This window comes from Gobius niger (genome assembly GCF_951799975.1).
Source record: "Gobius niger genome assembly, chromosome: 13".
Taxonomy (NCBI): domain Eukaryota; kingdom Metazoa; phylum Chordata; class Actinopteri; order Gobiiformes; family Gobiidae; genus Gobius; species Gobius niger.
In genome coordinates this window covers 18,492,088-18,519,476 of record NC_136864.1, presented here as the reverse complement: position 1 = coordinate 18,519,476, position 27,389 = coordinate 18,492,088, and the positions used below count along the sequence as shown (strand labels likewise).

General features: G+C 40.1%; 2 protein-coding genes across 2 annotated transcripts in view; one reads left to right on the top strand and one right to left on the bottom strand.

Annotated features, from left to right (window-relative positions):
* Positions 1 to 128: 128 nt before the first annotated feature.
* Positions 129 to 6,722, bottom strand: nmnat3 (nicotinamide nucleotide adenylyltransferase 3). The gene is made up of 5 exons (XM_079569413.1): positions 6,632 to 6,722; positions 5,882 to 6,003; positions 4,467 to 4,650; positions 1,799 to 1,875; positions 129 to 1,525 (listed from the first exon to the last, which is right to left on the bottom strand). The coding sequence occupies exons 2-5, from the start codon at positions 5,991 to 5,993 to the stop codon at positions 1,110 to 1,112; spliced, it is 789 nt and encodes a 262-aa protein (XP_079425539.1). The 5' UTR covers positions 5,994 to 6,003; positions 6,632 to 6,722; the 3' UTR covers positions 129 to 1,109.
* A 1,622-nt stretch (positions 6,723 to 8,344) lies between these two features.
* Positions 8,345 to 27,389, top strand: part of LOC306972186 (calsyntenin-2-like) — a 109,865-nt gene continuing 90,820 nt past the window's right edge. The window contains exon 1 of the mRNA XM_079568706.1: positions 8,345 to 8,534. Coding sequence (XP_079424832.1) covers positions 8,462 to 8,534 — 73 coding nt within the window. The 5' untranslated portion in view covers positions 8,345 to 8,461. The remainder of the gene's footprint in view (positions 8,535 to 27,389) is intronic.

Below are 27,389 nucleotides of genomic sequence, written 5' to 3'. Positions count from 1 at the left end.
CAAAAGCAAAGGCGCCATGCTGACCACTCATACAGCCGCTGGGTCACTATATGGTCAGACACACACAAATCTTTTTTTTCCAGCACAAAAAGTTGCACAATGCACCTTTAACAGTACAATGTTTGGCTCAGTCCTATTTTTTTTTTTTTTTATCAAACTAATATCACGAAAGGTTTCTGTGTGAAATCATCCCACTTTTCCTGGATATATTATTTTTCCAATTTTGTGCAGCCGCAAGGGAGCGCGTAATCTGTCAGCGTTAGACAATGTGAAATCTTGAACAAAAGATGAAACAACCTAATCTTAAAACGTCCCGGTGAAACAATTGAGATGACCCCATTAGGGCGACCGTCGCACTCAAATAACTCAATTAATTTGATAATATTCCTTTTGGGCAGAGCTGAGTGAACACACATCGGTGACACTGCGGAGAGCTCAGAGTCAGTCAACTGAGTGAAAAACAGCGACTGTATCCGGGCAACTAATCCTTAAGAGAAAACAAATAAGCGAGGCCCGCACCAACACAGAATTACAACAGTGTTTTACTGAAGAACGAGTAGCTGGGAGGCTGCTAAGAAAATGAGAAAATGCAAGAGGAATATGTATAAGGGAGGGATAATACTGAGGAAATGTCATTTAATTTCTGTATTTCAGATCAAAGCCAAATACAAGTATGGTGAGCTTGACAAACTCTAACTGCTGAGCCATACACACAGATAATTTAAGTTACTAAACATGGCACTCACATGTTTTATTTGTGAAACAACTCCTTGAACAGCTAAAATAGACACTGTTTCTAATTGCTGAATTAATAATATAGTTTGAGCACTATGTTTATTTTAGTTTGACCTTTTTTTTGTTTATCCTTTTATCCAAACAATGAGGAACTGGACCATGGCACGATCAGATTAATGTAAACGTCTCGACCGTGTGAGTGACTGCTTATTGCTGAACATAGGTGTTGGCTGATGAACACATTACACTTGAGCTTGTGCAAACCAATTCCACGGGGCAGTCCAGAGAGAATAAATTTAGAGCTGGCGTCCCTGAAGAAAGAGGCGCTGATGCCTGAAGCCGTCCCCGTTGAACTGCTCCTGGTCCATCACCTCTCAGTCATCCATGCTGCTCTCTGGATTTGTGGCCTGTTTGGTGAGCGGCCTCAGCAGGGTGCCCTCGTTCCTCTTCTCGCTGTCCCGCGTGTAGAGACTGTGCTGTTGGATGTATTGCAGAACAGGGTCCGGGATGAGGTATTTCACGCTGGCCCCGCGTCTCAAAGCCCGCCGGACCTCTGTGGCGCTGGTCTCGTTCCGAACCCACTCTGTTACTAGGAATACGTTCTGTCTGTGACGTGACAAAATGTCCGACTCATGCACTGTCCTTTCAGGCAGCAGCTCCCCTCGGCTCACGCAGACGAGCCCGAAACGACCGGACACTTCCTCAATGTGTTCGTCCAACCACAGCCCGGGGGTTTTGAAACTGTCAAGGAAATCCGCCCCGCAAAGAAGCTTCAGCTGTACAGATGGATCTACGGACAAACACAGACATAAGCGTGAAATGTCTAATGGTGTTTGAAAGCAGCCAAGAACATTACTACTCTCCAACAACACGCATACGAGAAAAGCCCTTCTGCAAATTGTACCTAAACAAATCTGTGCACAATAATAATAACGTAATTGACTCTATTCTCCTTTTTATGTTCAGCTACTCCCACTCGGCTGCAAGGTAATCTTAGCAAATATTCTGGCCTCATAATGAAAGCAGTGAAATTGTATACAACAAGATGCTAAGAGGCCCTTACTTGAGGTGGCAGTGATGTTTCCATTGTGCGTCGTTGTGCTTTCCCGATATTTCTGAAGAATGTGGTTGTGATGATGCCTGCACAAATGCAGTCACAACAGAGGGAAGAATATTAACACTCTGTCAATGCAAAAGAGGGTTTCCCAGCCTGAGGTTTGAGGACTGATACAGTAACTTAAAAAGTGGTGCTTGGAATTAAAGAAGGAGGGTTAAAAGGCCATTTCGATTATAGTTTGGATTAAAATGTGAAAGTTTGAGAGTTTTAGCTTTATTGTTGTTTTCGCACAACAAATCTTTTCACTAATAGACGTTTTGGTTTCTTACTTTCTAACTCATTGGCAGCATCCTCAAGATAGGGCTGCTTTAACCTCTTAACGCCTTAACCGAGTGCATTTTCTCCAGTTCAGCTTGACCCAAATCCAACAGGGTGCAGCCTGTAAGCCAGTGTAACGGCTCAGTTGAAAGCTATCCATCACATTTTTGTTGCTTTTCTGTTGCTCTTTTGTGGCTTTTTTTGGTCACTTTTCGGTCACATTTCTGTCACATTTCTGTCACTCTGTTGTTGCATTTTCATCACACATTTTTGTCACTTTTTTATCGCCCTTTTCTTGCATTTTTACCCTTGTTTTTGTTTCATTTTTGTTATTGTTTTGACAGTTTTAAATTTGGGTTGGAGAAAATGTGTCCAATTCAGGCGGGGGTTAAGAAGTTAAATACAAAATAATGTTTGGAATCACTGCTCAAACATAACAAACTTTGCACATGTACTAACTATCTAGTTGGATTTCTAAAAGTAAATTTTATTTAATGAAATGATTCAAGTTGGGAATATAATAGTACATATATTCGATTTTTTTTTTTAAATAAAAGATGTACAAACAGCTGTGTTTTGAAGCAAAGCCTCTTACACGAGTAGCTTTATGTGTTAATGTGCTGCGAGTGACACAGTGACGTGTTCAGGCCTCACTCGGGCAGTGGACAACGGGCCGTTGTGTGGATCAGCTGTGGTTGCACAATCAGTGCTTAGGGCTGTTCAACCAAGAGAGGTCACTCAGAAGGAGATTTGAGGGAGCACAGGAGAGGTACATTGGACAGGACTTAAGAAAACTAATGGGGAATAGTCAAACTATGCCCTGTATATGATTAAAACCGGCCTTTCTTTAAGAATATGAGAAAAACACAAAGTTACACATAAATTCACAATTTATACAAAGAATAACAGATATGATTTTGTTGGATGATTTATATGTTGTTTTATTTCAAGCGCTGGTCTAGTGCTAGTCATTTAACAAAAAGGTACTATTTCAAAAAGCACAGATGATGAATACTAAAAAAAGGACCATATTTTTTCCCCTTTAAAACTTCTAAATACAAAATCCTCTCTTTCTTTCTTTAAATACATTTATGTCCCTGGCAACCCTTTAGAGCCAATTATCCCCAAAGGACAGATTTATTTTATAACGTGCGATTCTGATTTCATACTTAGTCGAGACCAGACACCAATTCCCCCTCACAAGGCCCTTGAGAATGCACCTCAGTCTCTCCTCAGCCAGATCGGTTACAAAAGGGCTTGAACTGCACAAAGTAAAGATGACATGAAGGATGGGGGATTTAATATTACTCTGTGCCAGATATTGATAAAAGGCAATAACGATGAACAAAATGAATGGTACAGTTGGTAAGTAAATTCTGAATTTCCACATGCACTTAAAGGATTTGCTTTGTCATTGTTTTGAGAGATACTTTTGTCTCTTTACGAAAATATACAAAAAAGAATCTTTCTGAAGAACTAAGTACATAAAACTTATTATGTGTCAACATGAAGCTTTTGCCAACGATTTACTCACCGTGAAACAAATAACCATTTTTTTTACTCAAGGAAGAGTGCAGACACATTATAATATTACTCGTAAGTAGAAGAAGAAGTACCATGTGGCCTACTCTGAGAAGTACAATTACTACAAAGTACTTATACTTGAGTAAATGTACCTGAATACTTCTCTGATTATCAGGAAATAGGAGAAACAATGGCAACTGTTGGAGCCGGCAGTCTAACGCACATCATTGAGGGGAGTAACATATGGGCTGCAGTTCACAGAACTATTAACTTAACTATTTTTTAACCACCATCATAAAAATATGCATTCATTATTTAAATAGTTCATGGTAGTAGATGTATTACTCCTAGGTTTAGCTATTGTTTTTTGGCGTTTATGTTTTGTTTCACTTAAGACCTTGTCGTCTTTGTTTTTTCCCTCTGTTGATAACTTATTGTAATAGTAGTTATCGTCAGCAGAATCAAGGAACTGTCAATAAAGAAGGTATACAATTTCCTTTAATTTCAAACAGAACCCTCAATACTATGTACTGCCAAATAATAACAATAAAAACTTGCCACTCATTTGGCTTCTGAAGCTGTGTGTTTGCCATGCTGGAATGTGACCTGCATAACCTCTACATGCACTCCAGTAGAGGTTATGCGGGTCAGATATACAGTTCTGTCCTGTAAATCCTAAAACAGGACAGAACTGCACATAGTTTTTAAATGAAGTTGAAATGTAGTTTATAGTTTTATTTGATGACACGCTGAAGGTGGGCCCTAAAGCTGCACCAGTTGTGAATCACTGCTCTAAAGGATCTGTACAGTAATAATACGTGATGCTATTAACCTCATAGTGACCACAGTCTCCGTCCAGTCTGGCTGTTGGCTCTCCCATTCATCAACCCTGATCCAGTCAGAAGTCTGCAGGGCTAGCTTTGCCATGGCGATTCTGTGTTTAGCCGGAGCCAGGCCTTGTTTTCCATAGGAGTCACTCACTGGAGATATAATGCCACCCAGCACATTGTACTTCCCTAATAACACAAGAACATGTGCAAAGTGCATGTTACACATTACAAGCAATGACAGCCAAGGACACAATTTCCCCCAAAAGCCATTATTACTAGTAAAGGATAGTAATTGATTAGTGTAGGTCCTACACAGGGTCACCGAGTATCAGCAGCAAAAGTGCCATTTCACTCCTCTGATGGCAAATTTAACCTCTCTCACAGAAAGAGAGCTCTGAGCGTCTTGGATTTGAGGTTTTGTCATTTAAAGTAGTGATCTTTTTAAAGGTAAAGGTTAAATATATCCTGTTTCACATGGAAAACAGCACAGCCAAAACCCATGGAAAAACTTAAAAATCCATCCAATTCCACGGGATTAACCGGGCAACCCTGGTCCTACATAACTCATTATTCAGGCTTTTTAAATGACTTGATTTAAATGAATGGAATTAAGATCTACTTTCAGTGCAAACAAATCCTGTGCTCATCCTACGGTGCTAGCACAGAGGGGAGTGAAGCAGTTTAAATAAGACCAAAAACTACTAGCAATGAACGCTTTCGGCAGTCTGGAGGATTTCTGAAATGATGAGAATATGTCTTTATGGACTTCAACATCACTGGAGGATAGACAATATGTTTTGAACCCTGGAGAATAGAGCTGCACAATTACGTTAGGCTACACAATGTCATTTGCAATAACACAGTGTTCTGAAATCTATCTAATTCTTGTACTTATTTCCCATTTCAGCCTTCTCTCAAATGTTCATGTTGCTGGCCTTTTGGAAAAAAAACAAAACAAAAAAACACAATCACAAAACCTTTCAAATAACTGAGGTATTATATCAACATTAGTGCCAGACTGAATAAAACAAAATCTAACTTTGTGGGCATGCTTTTCATGAGATATCAACACTATATAGTTCAGTGAACGTATGGTTATTACCATTAACGTGCTGCATTCATGATTTAAAAGTGAAGGGCAGGCACAATAAGCTTTAGCTTCTGCCTGCGCCTGGTCATTTGTTGTGTTCATTGTTTGACTTGTATGTTTTGAATGTTTTGAATCATTTGTAAATGACCAAACCGAAATAAACCGAATATAAGAACAGCAATTCCAAGGGCTATGTCACCTCAAGTCACCTGAGCTTAGAGGTTAAAGGTCAGATAATCCAGACTTGATAACTGTGTAGAGGTTTTCATCACTTTCATCAGGAGGGCAACATTATAAATGATTTCAAATGATTTCTAACGGACTGACCAGTGCTGTGCATGTGGTCCCGGGCCACCTCGAACAGTCTCATGTGCTGGTTCGTGATGGGATTAAAGGACCCACAGGCCAGCAACACAAGAGGGATACGGCAGCCAGCCATCTCCTTCACTCTGAACAGAAGCAGGAGAAAGACTTTCTGTATTCAATTCAATACTTACATTAGACACCCGAGGGGCAGGTCAGCAGAAACATACAGACCCACAACCAAACAGATGTGACTGACATAGATAGACATTTATTGTTGATATTATTAATATTATTATCATCATTAGTATGAGTAGTAGCAGTTGTAGTACTATTAAGTTTGCAATGCTTTGTAATCCTTTTAAAAACAAAACACTTACATATAGCCTATATATCAAAGGTAATATAAACACGCGTGTGATATATGCAATATGATGTTAGATGATGCAAAACATAATGTATAGATAGGGTTTGATAAAATATAGAGGAATTTGTGCTATTACGAAGGCTGCTGTGTGTTGGTCGAATTTTGATACATATAATCATATGAACAAAAGACTACCACAGTGAAAATCGTAGGTTTTCTAAGTGCCCAAATCACCTGTATGACATTGAAGTTGCTGAAATCCAACGGAACCACTCGTGCAATTACAGATTGCCTACAATAGCGAGTGTTCTTTATTTTTTACGAAGCAAGGAGTCGGTCTGTTAAGTCGCTCTGCTTAAATAATCAAACCAATACAAACTGTATCCATAAAATAACTTAGACATTACCTTTATTACATTGTTATTGTTGCATAATGTGAAAGTGCGTCGTCCTTTTAGTTCCCCTAAACGCAAAGCTTCATGTATTTGGTTCCTAGCGCAGACAAACACAGTAGGGCTCCCTCTGGTGGCGGATAATATTATTGCGCAGAGTGGCGGAGCTGTCCTTGGTGCTGAAACAACTTGCTGCCCAGTAACGATTGTACAAAAATATAGAACTCGGAGGAGAAGTGATGGCTTCATCACAGCATGACAGCAACGCTACAAAAAGAAAATGACTGCAATTAAATGACCTTTACGGCTGAGCCACGTCGACGCCCAGAGACATTTCACTGCCTTGTTGCTCAAAGCAGAAAAGAAAACACTTATTTACTGCAGGGTCATGGTGGACACAAGTAACAGGTGGTTATCAACACATGTATTTGATGTAGTGCGTCAACGATTTTTTTTCATTAAAATCTTTGATCTCCAGCTTAATTAGGTTTATTATATATATATATATATATTTTCAACATCATCATCAACAACTTCAACAACAACAAAATCTAATATGAAGGTAAAATGTATTCAAGGTATGAAAAAGGTATCTTAAAAACCTTATTCAAATCTCAATACTGCTTTTCTAAAGATTTTATTTTGTATTTTTTTTGCTGGCACATATGTTTAACCAGCCACCTGTCATCACACCGCACATGAGTGTTACACTGATGATGCAGTGAGACTATGTGGATAGCAGTAAGAACACTATGATCATTAGGACTCCTTTTCTCCGTGCTGTTACCGCGGTTGCTGTAACTCACGCAGTTGACTCAGGAAACTCTGCCTTGGGACTGTGTGCAGCTGTATGCCAGAGATTTGAGTGCATGTAAATGTTGTATTGCATGTATTTGTCCCTGAATGCTGACTCTCTTTGTTATCCTCTTAACTCACTTGGGGTCTGTCCCTCTTCATAATCCCCAGAACGCAGTCCCACACACCCACACACAGAGAGCAGTGGGAATAATTGAGGAACACACTGCTGCTGAGACAACCCGAGATTCTGCTACAGGGCAAAAACTGAACCACTCAAATCAGTGAGGGGGAGTAGCTCCGCTCTGCCTTTTGGGCTCTCGTTAGAAAGAGCAGCAAAAACAGCATGTTATAGCAGATGTTTATGCACTCATGATGAAAGCAATTTACTTGAGTCACGATTGCCGTGATATTTTCAAAACAAGTACAGTCAAGCAAAGCACTCACTGACTGAATAAATAATGATAATGTAGATTACATATGCTAATTTTACTCAAAGCTAAACTATAAAACGCGACCACAAAGTCAGTGTCTACTGCATATACTTTAGGCATATTTCCAAAACATTGTTCTCCCATTAAGGTGGGGTTACGCGTGACGCTGACTAACTTTGGCAGGCCTAATTCTGCATATTTCTGCCTTTCTCACCTAAACATACAGTGTAAAACTCAGCATTGACACCACACAAAGGGCGGAAATTAGTTTTACCATTTTCTAGAAGGGTCCCTGAACATAAGCCCTTGCGCTAAACGCGATCAGTTTATATGCCTAGATTCAAACAGTTGATGCTTATCTTTTCTTTTATGAGGCGAAAATTTGATATTTGGTGCTTCTATGAACCAATCAGCCTAGAAATGTCTTAATTTGAAACGTCCGTACAGGAAATCCTTTGTAATCGACGCTACTCTCACTCCCTGCACGTGCGCTCCCCTCTCTCTCCGTGGAGCGTCGTCAGAGCGAGGACAGTGGGCTGCGCTGTAAAGGCGAGCACCTGGATTTGAGAAGAGGATAGGACGGGGAAGACATCTTCACCCACACTGATCCGAAAACATGCAGCACCGCGGGATATCGTTCCTGCTTCTTTGGCTCGTCTGGGGACACTCGTGTGCGACGGCAGGAAAAGGTAAGAAAAACAATATACATCAAATTGTTCCTTGAGGATTTAGTGCATGTGCCAGTTTCATCCGGGAGGAAAGTGGCCAACTTTGCTGCTCTTTCTCAGTGTGTTGTAGCGGGCTGAATCTAGCTTTTGGAAAACAGAATGGTATGAATTTGACTTCTTTTCATATAATTCCAATTATCAAGCGTGGCAGAGCGTACAGTTAACTAAAAGTTCGCCCTCTAGTTTTGAACAATGATTTCAGCCTAGTGCATGTCATGGCTGTTTGTTTGTCATTCATTGCCATTTTTATGGCAATACATTGTTTCTAGTGGGATTTGGTTTGTAATAGACATGATTTACCCACAGACTAATCTGTAATATATTAATCAATGTAGGCAAAGCCTTAATTGTGAAATCTTTTCATCATTTTGTGTTATTACAAAAAACAGTATAGAGGATAATAATTAAATGTAGACACTACTAGACAAATCTCTACTAATCTGGTCAGCTGTCTGAATATCAGCTCTCATTGCATGTATTGGATTCATTATTACAATGGTATGGAATAATTGTAAAGAAAATGCACTTAAAACTGAATGTACTGCAATTAGTGCTTCTAAAATCCATGTGATTCTTGCATTGGTTTTCAATAAAGTTCAATGCGTATGTTTGTTTGGATTGGAAAACTCATCCAAACTATTTATCTTCTACAGAACATAATGAGGAAAATATCCAGCAACATTTGTTGTGCACATGTTACAGATGTTGACATCCATGTTGGTGCTGATTAGCTTGTTGGCCAGTGATCTGAAGATGATTCCTGACTTCTCTTATTGATTCTTGCTTAGCAAGGGGCGGTTAGTGGTCAAGGCCCGTTGTTTTTATCCGCCTCGTACTTCCATATTTCTCACTCTCTTGGACATCACAGAGCTAGTGCGCCGACTGGTGTTGCCTGTGAAATGCAGTGGCAGCTTACACTGGTATTAATTGGGTCTCTGGAGTGAGAGCACAGAGCTGACTGCTGTCTGCACCCAACCAAACATTATCATTATTTTTTCTGTTTATGAAGGACCTCCATATGACTCGGAGCCAGCCTGCAACGCTAACTAGTTGTATAGATTAAGGTGAAAACTAAAACCGTTTCTGATTTAATACGCATAAGCCATACAGACTGTATGTGCAGGTGCATCTTGGAGCTCATGGACAAGCACAGAAAGGATGTTGTTGAAAAAAATGGACACAGACTTGTTTGTATGCGTTTTATGCTGCCTTAAAAAAAAAATCATTGTCAATCCAGTGGGTAGAAAAAATAGATCAAGGTCTTTCTGGGCTGGATGTGCGCGTGTCATTTTGTATTTACAAGCTCTACCACATCAGCTGAATGTGCTGAATACAGCAGGCTTTACATGAGAAAACAGGAAATAAAGCCGCTCCATGAATGCCAACAAACTGAGAGCGAGTGCAAAGACAGAAAGTGGGAATGGAAAATCAGATCAGATTTATGGTGGTCTTTTCAACAGAGCCATCGAGCTGCATTATCCACACTGCAACATAAATTGTGGAAGCCATGGAGAAGGCAGAGGCATAACTCAGGCTCCACTCTCCACAGCAGAGACTGGACCTGTCCATCTTTCCCTCTTTACTGTCAGTTGTGGCCTTTCTATTTTCTGTGTTTCTCCCTGGTTCCTCATGTGTGCTCTGCTCCACTGAGCTGATGTTATTCTGAGGGCAAATGTCACACAGGCAGACCGCGTTTTCGTCATCCAATTTACTGTCTTTATTCCACCACGGTTCTGCTTTCCACACCTCTCTTCACACACCTTTTAGTGTAAGAGATGTAGAAAAACAGCAGCTGTCCTTTTATTTGGATATTACAAAAAACCCAGAGTAGAGTAAAGTTTGCTAAAGAGTTCATTGAAATTCAAGGCCATTTTTCAGTGTAACTCCTTCTAAAATGTGGATAGATAGAATTTGTGATATTTTATTGTGTTTTTATGCGACAGTCACCGCAAGTGACAGTACGGTGAAATGACAGAAAAATAAACGTTCTTACTCCAGTCACCATAAAAGGTCAGTAAAAGACCAGATTATGCATTTTATGGATATGAGAGTTGTGTCAGGAGCTCCAGTCAATGGACCTGTGCGAGACTAGGCTAATGAACCTTGTTCTGCTGGTCCTAGTTGAGGTTTGCATTATTTCTTCAAATCTATTGTCATTTATTCTTGTTATACAGCCTTTTCCCCCAAGGATTTACTATGAAGTTTACGTGCCTCAGTGGAGCTGCTGGGGCTTTAAAGGAACAGGCCACCGTTTTTCCATACTGAAATATGTTCTTACCTAAGCTTAGACGAGTTGATGCGTACCTGTCTGGTCTTTACGCGTGTGCTCAGTCACGCAAAAAGACCGACGATGTTGTTAGCATTTAGCCTCTCCTCCTCTCTGACTTTACTGCGGGGACGTCGCAGTGCTCCTAAGATATTATTACTCCTTACAATATTGTACCCCTTTTTATCTGCTTAGAAAATCAACATGTGTGACTATACTTGCATTGTGTAAATACTTACCCGTATTTAAACAGGGAAACGTGGAAGAGCTTGGTCGCTTCTAACTTCACCCCCATTTGGGTTGTGTTCAGTGTTTTTGTGTGACTGACACATCAAATCGTCTAAGCTCAGGTACGAACATATCTCGGTGTGCAAAAACGGTGGCCTGCTCCTTTAAATGTGTGTGAAAGGATGAACATGTAAATGAATACAGTCGTGTGTTTTAAATGGTCCAGTATTTGACATTCATCCACAGACTGAAGAAAATGAAACAAGACTACTCCTGACTGGCACCACTCACAATACACACACAACGAGGGCTGTCATTCTCTATATGTCTCCCGACTCTGACATTAGCAACTTTTTTGTAGCGTGTGACACCTCCTTTATAAATAGAAACATTTTTTGTATTATTCGTGGCACAAAACTGATATGTAAACGAGTTTCTGTGTTTTATCAACAACTATTGAACAACTTTAACACTTTATATAATATGGGGAAATCACACAAGGCACTGGAACGTAAGCTGTTAACGGACACAGTGGTGGAGCAAACAAAAAGTGTCCATTTCGCGAGATTTGGTGCATTGTGTGGCTTATTGATTCTTCAATTTATCAGAGAGCTTTGGGACGACAATTCTTATGGCGCTACTTGCCTAATGAGAGAAGGTATGCGAATGCACGCCTAATTTGGATGTTAATTACTTATCTGGGCTAATGATAATAAGTGTGATGAGGCATAAGGCGGAGGGCAGGAAATGGAGAGCGTGCCATTGATGATGTATGCGTTGTTTTGTTTGTGTGTGTTGTGGTTTTGGGCGCAGCAGCTGGTCGGGGCCCCAGCAGAGCATTTCACTGGTCCACACGGGCTGCTGATGCTGCCGCCTTAGTGTCAACATGCGCTGCCCGGGAAATGACTTGGTGATGCTACAAAAGAAAAGAGGCAGGTCCAAAGTCAGTGAAGGCCATAAAGCATTGTTGTGAGGCTGGTGTTTAATTAGGTAAGAATGAAGAAGCTACAGAAAAACGTTTGATGCAAAATACATTGTTGTTGCTGTACAATATTAATGAATGTAGGGCGTTAGAGACGGCAATTATGCTAAATATGTTTGTGCTTTTCTGTGTGTGTTTTTTTAACTGCTTTTGTAGGAGTTTGCTCAGATGAACTAGATTTCTGATGTTTTGTTATTTAACCACATGACGTCTTTGGGGTTTGGACGGATGAAAGCTGAAGTTCAAACTCTTGCCTAAAAAAGAGCAATTTTCAAGGCACTTTTTTTGTTTTGTTTTTAGCCCTTTATTCTTAAATCTTGTGGTCTTCTCAGGGGGGTTGGGCACAATATTCTAAGTATACATAGACAGTAGCTTTTATATTCTCTGTAGACTGTTCTCTGAACTGTGCAATTGAAGTGTTAAACATTGTCTCCAGCACACTGCCCCAATAGCCTTTTATTAAAGAATATAGTGTGGCCTGTTGAGGCTCATCATGAAGCTGAAGTTATGAAGCAATGCTCCAGTGAACACCAGTTTAATTATAACTCAACACAAACTTATTATGTATTTCTAAAGATTAGTATAGTGTGTGCTTGATGCTTCAAACCCGTTGGAACATAAAGAAGACACACACGTGCACGGCTCTTTTCATCTGGCGCTCAATTGAGTCATCTCCTTGATCTGCGTTTCAAGTTGTCCTGTGTGGGGCTGCTGTATTTTCAGTCCAGCAAGGCATGCTGTCGGCCCCGAATGGCTTTGTTCTCGATTTCTTTGCTGCTGACGTTCGACAACCCCAGCTTTGTAGAAACAAAGTCAAACTGGAGGAGCTCAGGTGTACACTGTGCCAAAGAAATAAGAAATTCTGAAGTACAAGGCAAGTACGAGGCAATGGCAGTAGACAAACTTAAGCTGTGGTGGCGTTTGGAGGAATCGAAAAGAACAAAGGCCTGTCCTCCACATCCGACATCACAAGACTCCTATAGATGCTTTCAGCTAATCTTGTCAGAGCACTAAAAGCAGGTCCTGTTTTCACTCTCCGCTCTACTGTATGTCATTCTTTATCGCTCTGCATGAACTCTCCTCTGTTTACACCATTATCTTTTTTCTACTTTGCTTGTTGCTCCTATCTAGTGCCGAACACGTCCCATGATGTTGTGTTTGCATCATCGGTGCTACACACTCTTCTAAAGAAACATTATTTTTGTATGAAATGCTGCTTACCTGATGCACTGAATCGAAGAATTCTGTGCTTATGGCTTAGTAAAGTTTTTTTTTCATTGTTACCGTAGATTCTGTCCATGCCTCGTAATGAGTTGACTTTCCCCCACTTGCCGTTTCTGTTGGCGCTGCAACATTTCCCTTCGAGGCCCTGTCACAGCAGAGGAGCCTTAATTTTGACTTACTTATATCTAATGACATTTTGTGTTTATTTTACCCACGCTCCAGCGCCTTGGCTATTACATCTCTGTTCCCTGTCAGCAAGAAGTGCCATTAATCTTTCTGCAGGTTCAGCATTGTTTTAGCGTCTGATAATGCTGCTTACCAAGGGTTTTCAAAGCCACTATTAGTAATCGACATTTGTCATCAAAAACACAAGTCATTTTGTCATCGGGCCGCATTGTTTGATTGTATATTTGTTTCATTCATCATTCACCAAGGAGAAAGATTGTGATGTTTAGTGGATCCCAAAATATGGCTAAAATAAATGAAATTATTTGAGCCATATTTTGTGATCTACAAACCAAGATATAAATAAAACAGTCTGCAAAAGTAATGGACTCTGATCAAGAATAGGACACTCATTGAAATACTTTGACATAAATAATTTCAAATTAAGAGTGTTTTTGGGGGGTGTTATTTTCTATATTTTTCAATATCATGCAGAAAATCAATGTGAGCGAAGTTACCATATTTAGTCCATTGCCCTTTAAGTGATAAAAAAATACAATGGCATTGTGTTTTGTAATATGGATGTTTGAAAAATAACTTTTGGCAACATAAAAACATAGTCCTAGGGTTTATTGGTTCCATTGTTACTGTAGGAATAATAGGTGCAACGGGCATATCCAAATATGGACAAAACAAATTCACTTTAGGTTTAAGTGAACTTAAGTGTATGATCAAATATGGTTCCTGTCTTTTTTCATGCTGTAATTTCACTACATCCTCCAAAACCAACACATATATCATCACTTAGCACAATTATTCACCAATAAACTGTGTGAGTTTCATCAACTTACCATGGTTAGTTTTCAATTTATGTAAAGAAATGTACCATGAATTTAGCCAGACTTGCTCTTTTTCAGACTTCATAGAAAACAGGAAGTTGAGAGCACGACCGGTCTCTGCTGATTGATCAAATACCACAGTAGTGGGATCTGTGATGTAGGGTGATCTCTTCTGATTGGCTGAGGGAGGACTACATGCTTCTTTACCTTACTGATGTGCAGCAGGGAGGCCATGTGTAAAGTGTGCAGACATTACCATAAATAGTCACTTGCCCTATCAAGGGTTAAGAAAGATTATTAATGGTTAAAGCAAGGACGAAATTAACTGTTATTTTGTCGACGAGAATCATCGTTTTAAAAATATGTTTGGTTACAACTCACCGTCTTTTCTCTAAAAGATTATGGAATCGCAGAGAGTCGTGCACCATTTGATTTGTTATGTGAATAGTCTTTGTGTGCTCAAAATAAAATTGAACTTCTTTGTCTGTTATTGTCATTCCAAGAGATAAAAGCGCCTCAAAGAACAATCAAAAAGATGTAGGTGCACAGAATCTACGGCTTTGTTCAAAGTGTCACAATGAACCCACCACCAAGCCCTCGCATTTCTATTCAAATGCCATCGCTTTATGTGTAGATTGCTCACCCCAATATCACTGTGCCACTTTGCTCTGTAATTACAGACAATTTGTTCTCTTCACAGAGACTACAAAGGCTATTGTATTGGATTTAAAAAGACACCACAAACACCATGATGTATCCGAGATTAAAACACAAGATTCGCCTGTGTGTCATGGCGGCACACTTTGCTTCCTAAGTATAAAGTAGAAAATGTCCAGAGGATTCCCATTATAGTTAAGACTTTTTTTTTAATATATATTTGTGAACTGGACTGGGCTGCTTGGGTGGAGGATGTCTCTGATTTGAGGACTTTTTGAATGCCACCCGAGTGAAGTACACGTGGCAGTATTTTCACTGTGTCTGTAGCCTCGACTCTCAGTGTAATGATGCTTTCTCGAGCAGTTTGCGAGGATCAGCTGTGGGAAGTGACCAGAGATGTCAGCTCTGTAAACAATAAGAGTGATGTGTGAAAATCATAGAGACAAGTCTGAGAGGGGACTCCAGCTCAGCGCTCTTCACCCTGTGGCCTTCACTGCTGTCGCTTCAATTTCCACACTCTAATGACTGCCGCTGGACTCCGCTGTACAGCCCAAATGTCATGTGGCATGGTCTGAGGGATCTCACTACTCCGAGTCATTGTCTAGTCCACAGTGTATTTTGAGTGTTTTTCAGCCTCTTTGGCCACTTTCCTTTGATCAGACACATTGAGGGTTAAACTGATCATTTTACACAAACAGAATTAGCGTTAATTTGTGGCTTCTGTTTTCCCATTGTGCCACCGGCTTTGATTGGTCTGAGAGATTAAAGGCACCTTATAATGTTTTTACCGTTTTTTCAGTGAAATTCAATTAGTGATTCCTGTGATTCCCAAACTTCTTATACCAAGTACGATAAAATGACCTTCCAGGTACCCTAACCCCGGCCTAGATCAAGATTAAACAAGGAGTCATATGAGTCTCAATATCTAAATGGGACTAAGTTAAGTCTTGACTAGGTATAAACCATGTCTGAAAAAATACACATAACCTATATTAAATGGCAGATAAATTACCTTTTCAGCTTTTGTCATGGCTCAATCCTCACTGGGCCCCTAACCTCTTGAAGTGTTTAATAATCAGACTTACTGATAGCATTATATATACAATACTGCTTTGATGTTGATAAATGGCCGTCTTCTCTCGGACAAGTCACCTTCAGCCTGTCCTGTTTGTTGAACCGCTGCGTTCATTTCTTTGGCAGCTGACTCTGAAGTTGAAAGGGAAGATGGAGGATAGAAGCATCTGAGAAAAAAGCAAAAGAAAGAATGAAAAAGAAGAAAGGCATGCAGCTTGAGTGAGGCCAACAAAGAGACGATGCACAGAGGAACAGGCGGCAAGGACAGGCAAGAAACACGGTTTCAGGGAACAGACAGCAACAGGATGAGAAAAGACTCTAACGACAAAGAGGCTCAGATGAAAGGAGGTGTGCTGCTGTTGGTGGTCTGGTGGTCAGTGGTGAAGCCCGGAGCGATTTATCATGATTATGTGAAGTGGGCAGGTAATGTCACAGCAGGCAGAGCGGGCACAGTATGGGCACAGCCGGGGCAACACACACGCTATTTTTGTTCCGCTGTCTTTGCCAGCTCTGATTTGGTCCGCCGTCCCCTTCGTCCTCTGGAAGACTTCTGCATCTCAACATACTTTTTGGGAAATTTATCATAAATGCAAATTATTCATTCATTTGTCGGGCCCATGATGACCATTTCTGAGATGGCATGGCTAATGTTTCTGCCAGTTATTTTTCCCGTTTAACCACCACACCATTTGTTGTTTTAGCGAAAAACAAGTCTAGACTTTGCTTCAATGAACCTCATTTGTACAAGTGTCAGATTCCCTCTGGTAGAGAATTGCTTGTCGCTTGTAGCTTTTTCCCCGTTACATACAGCCTTGTAGTTATGAAATCTACTGCTTTATGCAAAGTTTAAAGCCACACGCACAACTTACACTCAGTGTGTTGATGCACAGTGTGGTTGGAGGCAAGTCTAAATGATTAATGATGGCCATGCAGCGACTGTGCCAAGGATGCAGCTAAGTGTCATTCTGCCTTACTGTCTGTCCATGAATTTTGCATGGGCCTTTGAAGCACCGTCTCGAAATTGAGGTAATGTCTGTCCATCTGTCTTTTTATGCCAGACCGGTCACAAGTGCTTCCGAACCTTTTTTGACCTATGTTCCCCTTGGTATCCTCAAGCATACTAACCTTGTGCAGCTGATTATTTGGAAAGGGATCAACCAGCCTGTTTATGAATAGAAACACACATATTGTAAATACCAATTCCACCAGCCTTCTTACAAAATCTGGTTAGTATTGGAATACGGTCACTGAGTATGGAGTGAATTAAAAAAAATGCTATACCCCTCGTTGGGAAACACTGTTCCAGACGACAGTTGTTTACATTTATTTCCTCAATATTGCTTTTATGATGAAAACCAAAGAAATGGCATCTTCTTACTGATTTTTCCCCCGCTAGCAGACAAGCGATCGTTAGCAACAAACAGGCCACATCATTACAGCCTTCATCAGAGTGTAATCACGTAGCTGACAGTTCATCCGGACAGGTATTAGCGTGTTACTAAGTGCCACGGTGCAGAGGAATATGATTACCTGTCTGCTGCACTGCGTCGTCAGCACTATCCCGGGAAACAGGACAATTTAGGCTCTCCTCCTACATGTGAGGTAATTTGACTGCCCTCTGGGAAAATGTGTGTCTTACCTATGTAGGGAAACAACATTTCCTATCTCTGTGGAGTATTATTATGTTCGCAGCCGGCTAGTTTAGACTCTATTAACATGCTCTAAAATGCACATGATTTTATATCATTTCATATTTAAGTCTCATCTCAAAAGTTGCTCCAATAAGCTAGCAAATTTAAGTGTGATTGCTAGAACCGTCAGAAAAAATCTCTCTCAAAACAAAGCAGCCCCATTGGTTCTGGTGTCTTAAAAATGACTGATCAGGCAACACATATATACTCTTGTGCAAAGAAATTTCCCAATTCCAAACCTCTCACAAATTCTTTGGGTCAAGAAATTGTGTCCAATAATAAACCATACTCTTTTAGAGTTTTTGTTCATTGAATTCAAGCAAAGACCTTGGACATGTCTAAACCATTGACAGTATATTCTAAACATGTTATTTGCGAAAGAATTCCATCAAAAAATACCAGTCAGAAGCTCAATACCAAAGCCGTTTAAGTTTTCATACATAAACAGGGTTTCCGCGAGGGATTAAAAAGCATTAAAAATCATTAAATGAATTGTGTCAGAATCAAGGCCTTAAATGTCATTAAAAAGCATTAAATTGGATTCAAACTTGCATCAAAGCTAGATTTATTTTTACCGTACAAGTTCATTGAAGATACCAAAATGATGGTCTAAAACGTATTTGGTTGCAGTTTTGGCTGAAATTGACCACAGTTTTTTGCAAACTGCTGCCCGTTTTGTCCAATTCTCTTTCCTCTCTTTAAAGAAATGTTTGCAAATCTTAAGAAATTAAACATACTTTGTGACTATGTTTGTGAAAGGCGCTATACTTCTTCTTCTTCTTCTTCTTCTTCTTCTTCTTCTTCTTCTTCTTCTTCTTCTTCTTCTTCTTCTTCTTCTTCTTCTTCTTCATATGCTTTGTTCTGCATTTGTGGCATTAAAATAAAGTGTTTAGGCATTAAAATGGTATTAACCCTTTATAGGGCAAGTGACTATTTGTGGTAATGTCTGCACACTTTACACATGGTTTCCCTGCTGCACATCAGTCAGGTTAAGAAGCATGTAGTCCTCCCTCAGCCAATCAGAAGAGATCACCCTACATCACAGATCCCACCAATGTGACATTTGACCAATCCGCAGAGACCGGTCGTGCTCTCATCCTCCTGTTTTCTCTGAAGTCTGAAAAAGAGCAAGTCTGGCCAATGTCATGGAACATTTCATTACATAACTTGAAAACTGACCGTGATAAGTTGATGAAACTCACTCATTTTATTGGTGAATAATTGTGCCAAATGAGGATATATGTGTTACTTTTGGAGGACATAGTGAAATTTGTGAAATTACAGCATGAAAAAGGCAGGCACCATATTTGATTCACTTAAACCTACATTTTATTAGTTTTGTCCATATTTGGACATGCCTGTTGCACCTATTAATAATATTACTTACAGTATTATTATTTTTTAGACAAAAGAACCATTAAACCTCAGGGCTATGTTTTTATGTTGCCAAAGGTTATTTTTTGTAAAATTTTTAGGCAACAATATTGGAGATGACTGACCCCTCCCACTGCACGTAAAGCACAATCACATTATGAAAACTCTTGCCTGTGACAGGTGTGATCATTCAAACATCAATATCACAAAACAATGTCTCCTGAAGCTCCCCTGAGACCTGAAAGTATGTATATTTTATATTTAAACCCGTATTTTTTTTACTCCTTAAAGGGGAAAGGAACCAAATTTGGTAACTTCACTCACATTTTGTGCATGATGATGAAAAATTCTGTTGCAACAGAAATAAACTTGTGTTATGTCCCCCAATAACACTGTTAAAGAGACTAAGCGGAGTTTAAAAATGTCAAAGTTATGTATTTTCCTCCCCCTGCATGTTCCAAAAATGTCCTAATGTGTAGAATGAGCCCAGACCTGTTCACCACTGCCTCTAAAATCCTGCCCTGTCACTAAAAAAGGTGTTACTTCGGGTCCGAACTGCTGTCATGCATGAGCTTAATATAGAAGGTGCAGTTACACGTATAGCCTGAGGTGCCAGTAGTGAGTATAAAATGGCTAACTTGCATCTAGCCCCTTTAAATTTACATTATTTACTTCAAAGTATTTCAATGACATCCCTAGAAAGGGTTAAAAAGCATTAAATTCAACTTGCTTCTGCTTATATAAACCCCGATAAAGTAAATATTGTGGCACGTTCTCATTGAAATAAAAATATACACAGTCAAAATTACAGCATTAAAACCCCCTTAAAAGCGTAATGTGCCATTTGGACATGTCTGTAAGTCACGCATTTAAAGGACACCAGCAGCTTGTGTCTTGATCACAGTGATTTTGCTCAGCGCGGGGTCTGAGGCGACTCTGCGGGGACGGCCAATGGAAGTGGTCCTGGTGGAAAGCGCCGGTCTGAGATAAACAGCTCCTAATCACCATTGTTGCTGCCTCACACTTCTCGCTTTGACGTGTTCCGGGCTTTGTATGGGTTGTATTAAAGCCTAATGGTGTTCGCTGGTTATTTCTCAGCCTCGTCCGTCCACAAAGGCCACTGATTCAAGTGCACTGGCCGGCTTAATACTTTCTGCCTGATACTGGTACTGGCTTCATCATCTGCTATTACTTTTAACTATTGAAATATACGGATCTAATATCTATATTAGTCATTATTTTTTAAAAGATAAGACATTTTGGCTTCTTTTCTCAATGAGACCTTTCATGATTACAGGCACGGTAAAGAAAGAGACAGGAGTTCACCGTGTACCTCTATTTCAATGCACCTAACTATTTCATTTTTGAGTGTAGACTTATTTCTTCACATACAAATTTTTGTATCGTGGCAACAGGCAGGAGTGCTTCTTCAATGTCTGTGCGAGCAGGGCTGTTTCTAATATTCTCTATTTGATGACCTTATCACTGTTTTGTTTGACTCTTCTTGTAACCCTGAGATTACAGAGCTGCCCTGTTGGATTATGTTTTACGTTGAGAGAGGAAACAGCTCCACATTGAAACTGACGTTAGCAGAGATTGCATATGACAGCGCTAACAGAAGATCCGAGGGCCATCATAGGAAACAAATGTGGTGTGTAATATTAAATGCCATACTGTATTTACTGTACGCCGAGTGAGTGCCGGATTGAGTGTATAATGAAGAGCTGGTGTGTTTATTGGGGGTTTTGATCTTTGCCTTTTTGCCTACCATTTCCTTTCTGCAGCAAAAGATAAGAGAAAATGTTATTGGACAGCCGAGGAGCTACTGATGTGATTTGGCTTGCTGGAAGAATAACTTTGTCACAACAGAGATTTGAAGGCACAAAAGTGAAATAACGCTGCGCTTGGCTCAGAGCAGCTTTACGGGCTGAAGAAGAGCGCTGGATTTGTGTCTCCTCAGATAGAGACGCTCTGTGATCGATGCTTTTGTTCAGTCAGTTGGATTCTTCCCTTCGTTGGCAGCCATGTTACATATTCCACATACGTCAGTGGGACGAAGACGTATATGAACCCTTTGGAATTTCTTACAATTCTGCCTAAATTGGTCATAAAATGTGGTTTGATCTTTATTAAAATCACAAGAATAGGTAAATGGTGCCTGCTTAAACTAATGCCACCCAAATTACATGTTATCAAATTTTTATTGGCCATAACACGTAAACATTCACAGAACAGGAAGGAAAAAGTAAGTGAACAGTTGGAGTTAATAACTGGTTGATCCTCTATTGGCAGGAATAACCTCACCCAGACGTTTCCTGTAGTTGCAGATTAGACGTGCACAACAATCAGGATGAATCTTGGACCATTTCTCTTTACAAAACTGTTGCAGTTCAGCGAGATTCCAGGTATGTCTGGTGTGAATAACTTTCTTGAGGTCTTGCCACTGCAACTCAATCGGGTTTAGGTCAGGACTTTGACTGGGCCATTCGCATATTTTATTCTTCTGAAACCATTCTGAAGTGGATTTGCTTTTGGCCTCAAGCTTTTCTACAAAATATCTTGATAAACTTGTGAATTAATTTTTCCATTGATGATAGCAGGTTGTCCAGGCCCTGAGGCAGCAAAGCCACACCACGATGCTTCACAGTGGGGATTGGGTTTAGATGTTGGTGCATTTTCCCTCCACACATGACGTTGTTGTTTCCTCCCAAACAGTTCAACTTTGGGTTCATCAGTCGACAGAATATTTTGTCAGTCGTGCTGTGGAGCAAACGCTCATTTGCAAACTTCAAACGTGCAGAAATTAAGTTTTTTTTTTAGACAGCAATGAACCCCATTCTTGTTCAATGTTTTACGTCTTGTAGATGTGTCGGCACGGTAGCGCAGCGGTTAGTGCTCTCGCTTCACAGCTAGAAGGTCCGGGTTCGATTCCCACCTGGACGGGCCTTTCTGTGTGGAGTTTGCATGTTCTCCCCGTGTCTGCGTAGGTTTCCTCCGGGTACTCCGGTTTCCCCTACCACTAAAAACATGCACAATAGGCCAGGATGAATGATGTGTGTGAGTGAATGTATGGTGGTGGTCAGAGGGTCCGTTGGCGCAGATGTGTGTAGTCGCGAAAGCGCTTCTGACAGTCTCCCCCAGGGGAAACTGAAGCTACAAACGTAGCTTTCCACCACCGAGTATGGAGTGAATGTACAATTGTCTCATGTTGCTTTGTGACCATGTCTGTGAAAGGCGCTATATAAATAAAGATCTTCTTCTTCTTCTTCTTCTTCTTCTTCAACAGAGATGTTGGCATGTGCCAGGGATTTCTGTAAGTCTTTAGCTGACGCTCTAGGGTTCTTCTTCACCTCATTGGGTATTCAGCACTGTGCCCTTGGAGTCATCTTTTCAGGGCGGTCACTCCTTGGAAGTAAAGCAACAGTGCCAGTTCAAACTGTATCCATTTATAGACATTTTTCTAACCGTGAATTTATGAACATCAAGACTTTTAGAGATGGTTTTGTAGCATTTTCCAGCTTTATACAAATCAACAATTCTTTATCGAAGAGCTCTTTTTTGAGCAATTCTTAACTAGTATGTGTTTTTCAGTGGCAAGGGCAGCTTTAAGCCACACCTCAGTGATTGGACTTCAGGTTGGCTCACACCTGACTCTAAATGTCTGCATAAATTGACTCTGTGCATAACTTGAAATCATAACAACGCCGCCCAAGAAGTGACTTTCTGTTTCGATCCAGCACGCCAAAATAAAAGCACACAGCTCGTCTCATTGATTAGTTCAGTAGGCACTTGCAACATTACAAGAATATAATTTAACTACACACATTTCAAGTGTTTTGTTTGGTAATGGGCAGAAAGAAAGTTGAACTAATGACTAAGATGGTGCCTTTAATTTGGTGTGCTGGATCAAAACAGGAAGTCAGTTCTTGGGCGGCGTTGCCAATTGTCTATTTAGCTCTTGGACGATCCTTAGCCAGGAGGTTCAATCACTTTTTCCTCCCTGTCCTGTGAATATTTAGATGTTATAGCCATTAAAATATGATAAAATGTAATTGTTTAGGTGGTATTAGATTAAGTGGACACTGTTTATTAATTCTTGTGATTTAAATAAAGATCAGACCACATTTTATGACCAATCTACACAGAAATGTGAGAAATTCTAAAGGAATTCTAGTTACGGTCATAATTTTATTGCCTCAATTCAACAATTTGGAAACGCTAGAAAGAAAATGTTTAGCGACGGTTTATCATTTCAAAAGCAAGAAAGAAAGAGCAGGTAATAAGAACTGTGCATATTACAATCCAGATCCCAGACAAAATTGCCATAGTTTACTCACTTTCAAGTTTTGAAATTATGGATTTATTGCACACTGGTTTCCTTAACTGTTTCCATAATGAATTGTACTTCTGTCTTTTTAAAAGAAATGCACACAAACTATAATCAAATTATTCACAAAGCGGCAAACTATTAGCTTTTAATGAATAACAGCGGAGACATCTTGAATTTAAGGTGGCTTAATAGCGGAACGATTTGTCGAATGCCAAATGATCTTTACTTTTGGACAACAAAAGTACATTTTAAAAAAGATACTAGAATGGACATAGAATATATACACTGTTTGTAACCACCCCTGCATTTTTTGATCAATATAGTATAAGAATTCACCAATCTATAACGGCTAATCAGGTTTTACAAGTGATCACAAGATAGATTAGCTTCTTTTTTTTAGCTCCTTTTATGTCAAACATGTAATTTATACTGAAATACAAATATAATGTATTGTTCGATGCTCATACGATAGTCATCCAATTAACTTCTCGTATACAGTGAACCCGGAATGCAAAAAGCATTCTGTGCTCACGTGGGCTGGATAATGACGATGTCACACCTTGGCTGGGTTTAAGTGGTATTAGAGACTTAAGCCGGGCCGTCCCTGAACGTCCTGTGGGACTATCTTGCAATCTGTCAACACTACCTTTCCTTGCTCCGTCTCCCTCCCCCTCTGCTCTATCTCTTTAATACATCTTATCTACAGCCATCGTCGTCGCATTTGTCTAACCTGGATTCACTTTTTATCTGCCGACTTTGCTTGCACCTTGAATCTGAATATGGTTCACCGGGTCATGCACTTGGACAAGGGCAGTGTCCAGTCCACGCCTCGGCATCTGCTGCTGTTTAGACTTTGGCTGTGATAAATATCCATGTGCTGTGGTCATCCATCCTCACGGGGATTTCTCTCGCCTGATAATTACATATATTCTTTAGTGTATTACAACAGCGGTGTTCTAATTTAAAAGCACTTTTTCTTTTTTATATTGTTTTTATATGTCTTTTTATATTGTTAGTGTGTAATAGAGAACATTTTCAGAAATAGTAGAAACCTTGACCGGCGGATACAGTGTGTTAGGGATGGGGGAAAAAAGACATACAAAGTAAAAATCCAAGCCTGTCCCTTCTCTCAGCCCAGGAAAACAGCTGAACATTAACTGATATCTGATAAATAATGGAGCATGTTTAAAGAGCTGAAGTAGTAACTTGCAGTCCGATTTTAATAGACTGCAGAGCATCCAACGCTGCATATGGATGAGCGAGATGAGTGTGTTGACACTGTTCGTCAGAGTGTAAAGTTTCTATCTTCATTAAAATTTAAATTATTTCCCCCCAGAAACCACTGCTCCATTTTTACTTTTCACTGAGCTCTGCATCTTTGACTGCACACACCTTCACTATCTAGGCCAAAGCACCCCCTGGCCACTTTGCTACTGTCTGCACCATCCCGCTACCGAAAACCGCGCTCCGCTGCCTGCTTACACACTGTGATCATGGACTCCATAAGAAAGACTTTGACCTCTCCCAGATGTCCTCACAGAGATGAACAAATCATAAACACACTTCCTGCCAGTGCCAAGGCAGACACAGCCATCTCTCCGTCTGCTGCCGTGGCCAGGAATAGCAGAGTGGATGTGGAGGTGCTTGTGAATGCGTTGTCCCTGAAGAGATGCAGTGTGCCCCTCTCCAGGAATAGATTACCGGCTGATCTTTTATCACTGGGACCATTACTCTGAGTGGCCCATTGCCTTACCATCAGTTACCACAGGCACCAAAGCTTTATATTGGATGGTAAGGACACATGTGCTGTGATGCAAACCTAGGACCTCTGACATGACGTAAGAAATGTGTGAATGTTATCTGTGCATTGAAATTCTACTCTTTGTGCTTTTGGGCATTTCCTTTCCGTTCCTTTTCTCTTTCAGCCTCACCATCTGTCACTTGTTTAACTCCACATTTCAAATAGGCAATTGTGGTTCATTCTACCCAGATCTTGTGCTTGGATTGGTCTGGAGATGCGCCGATCCAGCGTTTTTGCTACCGATACTGGGATTTGAATATTGGCCGATATCTGATATTTACTGACTTTCTTAAAAGTGGCTTTCTCTGAGTGAAAAATGTAAGTGATTCTTCTCCATTGTAAGATCAATAAAGTCATATTTTATTGTCATGTTGCAGATCAATTATCAATTCTATCTATTGATAAACTCTTGGCTAAACATTTATGACTTTTCTATACTCAATATCCTTGGGTATAGGACAGGCGTTAGGTTACATTAAAGGGGCTAGATGCAATTTTTCCATTTTATACTCACTACTGCCACCACAGGTCATACGTGTAACTGCACCCTATATATTAAGCTTGTGCATCACGGCAATTCGGACCTGAAGGAAAAACTTTTTGATTGACAGTGCAGGATTAGAGGCAGTTGTGGTGAACAGGTCTGGGCTCATTCTACACATTAGGACATTTTTGGAACATGTAGGGGGAGGAAAATACATAGTTTTAAAATGTTTAAACTCTGTATAGTCCCTTTAACTCACTATAAGTGATCTGATCACTACAAATATGTGAGATCAGTTATTTCTTAAAGGTGCATTATGCAACTTATTATGTGGAAATAAAAGTTGATATTTGTGTGTATTTGACCTTGTAGTGACCCAGCGGCTGTATGAGCGCTAAACATGGCACCTTTGCTTTCCATCACACTGGTCTCTAGGACGCTCCAGGATCAATTGTTTGCAAGGTTTTCACTGCGGACGGACCCTCTCACCAGAAAACCTACAAAACAATTGATGCTGGAGCGCGGTAGAGACCACCATGATCAAAAGTAAAGGCGCCATGCTGACCACTCATACAACCACTGGGTCACTACAAGGTCAAATACACACAAATGTGAACTTCTTTTTTTTTGCATAAAAAGTTGCATAATGCACCGTTGAACTAAAATACAAACACTTGGATTCAGCTGTGGCCATTTTTATTTTATTTGGCTAATTTAGGTATTTCTATTATAGTTTCTGACCCAGCCTTGATTAGTTTTCATTAGCATTAGCATGCACCCGCTAGCCTTAGCATGCTATTGCTAACTGCAGAACTTTGCATGCCGATCAAAAACACATTTGCGAATGTTAAACTAACTCAGCGACTAAATTCTCCAAATGCTCCTAGCTTTACAATGACATACAGCATGTCCATATTCACTTAGATTTAGGTGGTAAAAGTTTTTAAGGCGTTGGTATCGATTCAGTATCGGATATTTGTAGCCGATTCCTGATATCGTGTTTTCTCCAGTATTGGCGATATCTGATACCAGTATTGGATCGGTGCATCCTTAGATTGGTCAATAGCTGCAGGATTACATGAGGCTGTACACGGGGAGAACATACAACCTCCTGTGACTGAAGAGTAGAACATTGAACGGAGAAAATCTACTCTTATGTGAACATTTTGTGAAGTTAGGAAATGCATTAATTAATTTTGAGTCCCACCGCAGCTCAGTGCCCTCCGGTTGTCACGGACCGGAATCTGATGTGGCAGCTTTTAAGATTACGTCTTGGAACATTAGCCTTTATAAGTAACATTGGTGGATAAAAGAGGAGCTACAAAGTCAGATACAGAGAGATAGAGCTCTAAAATGATCTTCATAAAGACATCCATAAAAACGGCGCCTCCGGGTATTCATAGGCATTTTCCTCTTTCATCCCACTGAAAGTCATTTGCTGCTGCATAAAAACTAGATTAGGCATTAAATCATAACTTTGCTGCACGTCCGCAACAAAACCCGCTATATATACTTTCATTATTTTAACCAGGTTTACACAGAGACATTAGCGCCACCTTCGTCTCGTTTCAATGAAATCCGTCGTCACGTAGATAGATTAATCCTATTCTTCTCTGGTCTGCTCAAATTCGAGGAATGTTTTTTTCTTTATATGAGCAACACAAGAATAAAACATCATGACCTTTTTCATTGTAGAAATTG

Excerpts from the sequence above, each read along its gene's own strand:
- nmnat3 (XM_079569413.1), bottom strand. The coding sequence starts at position 5,993 with ATGGCTGGCTGCCGTATCCCTCTTGTGTTGCTGGCCTGTGGGTCCTTT. Across the intron at positions 4,651-5,881 it reads GGACCACATGCACAGCACTG|GGAAGTACAATGTGCTGGGT; the intron begins GTCAGTCCGTTA and ends TTGTGTTATTAG. Across the intron at positions 1,876-4,466 it reads GAGACTGTGGTCACTATGAG|GCATCATCACAACCACATTC; the intron begins GTTAATAGCATC and ends GCATTTGTGCAG.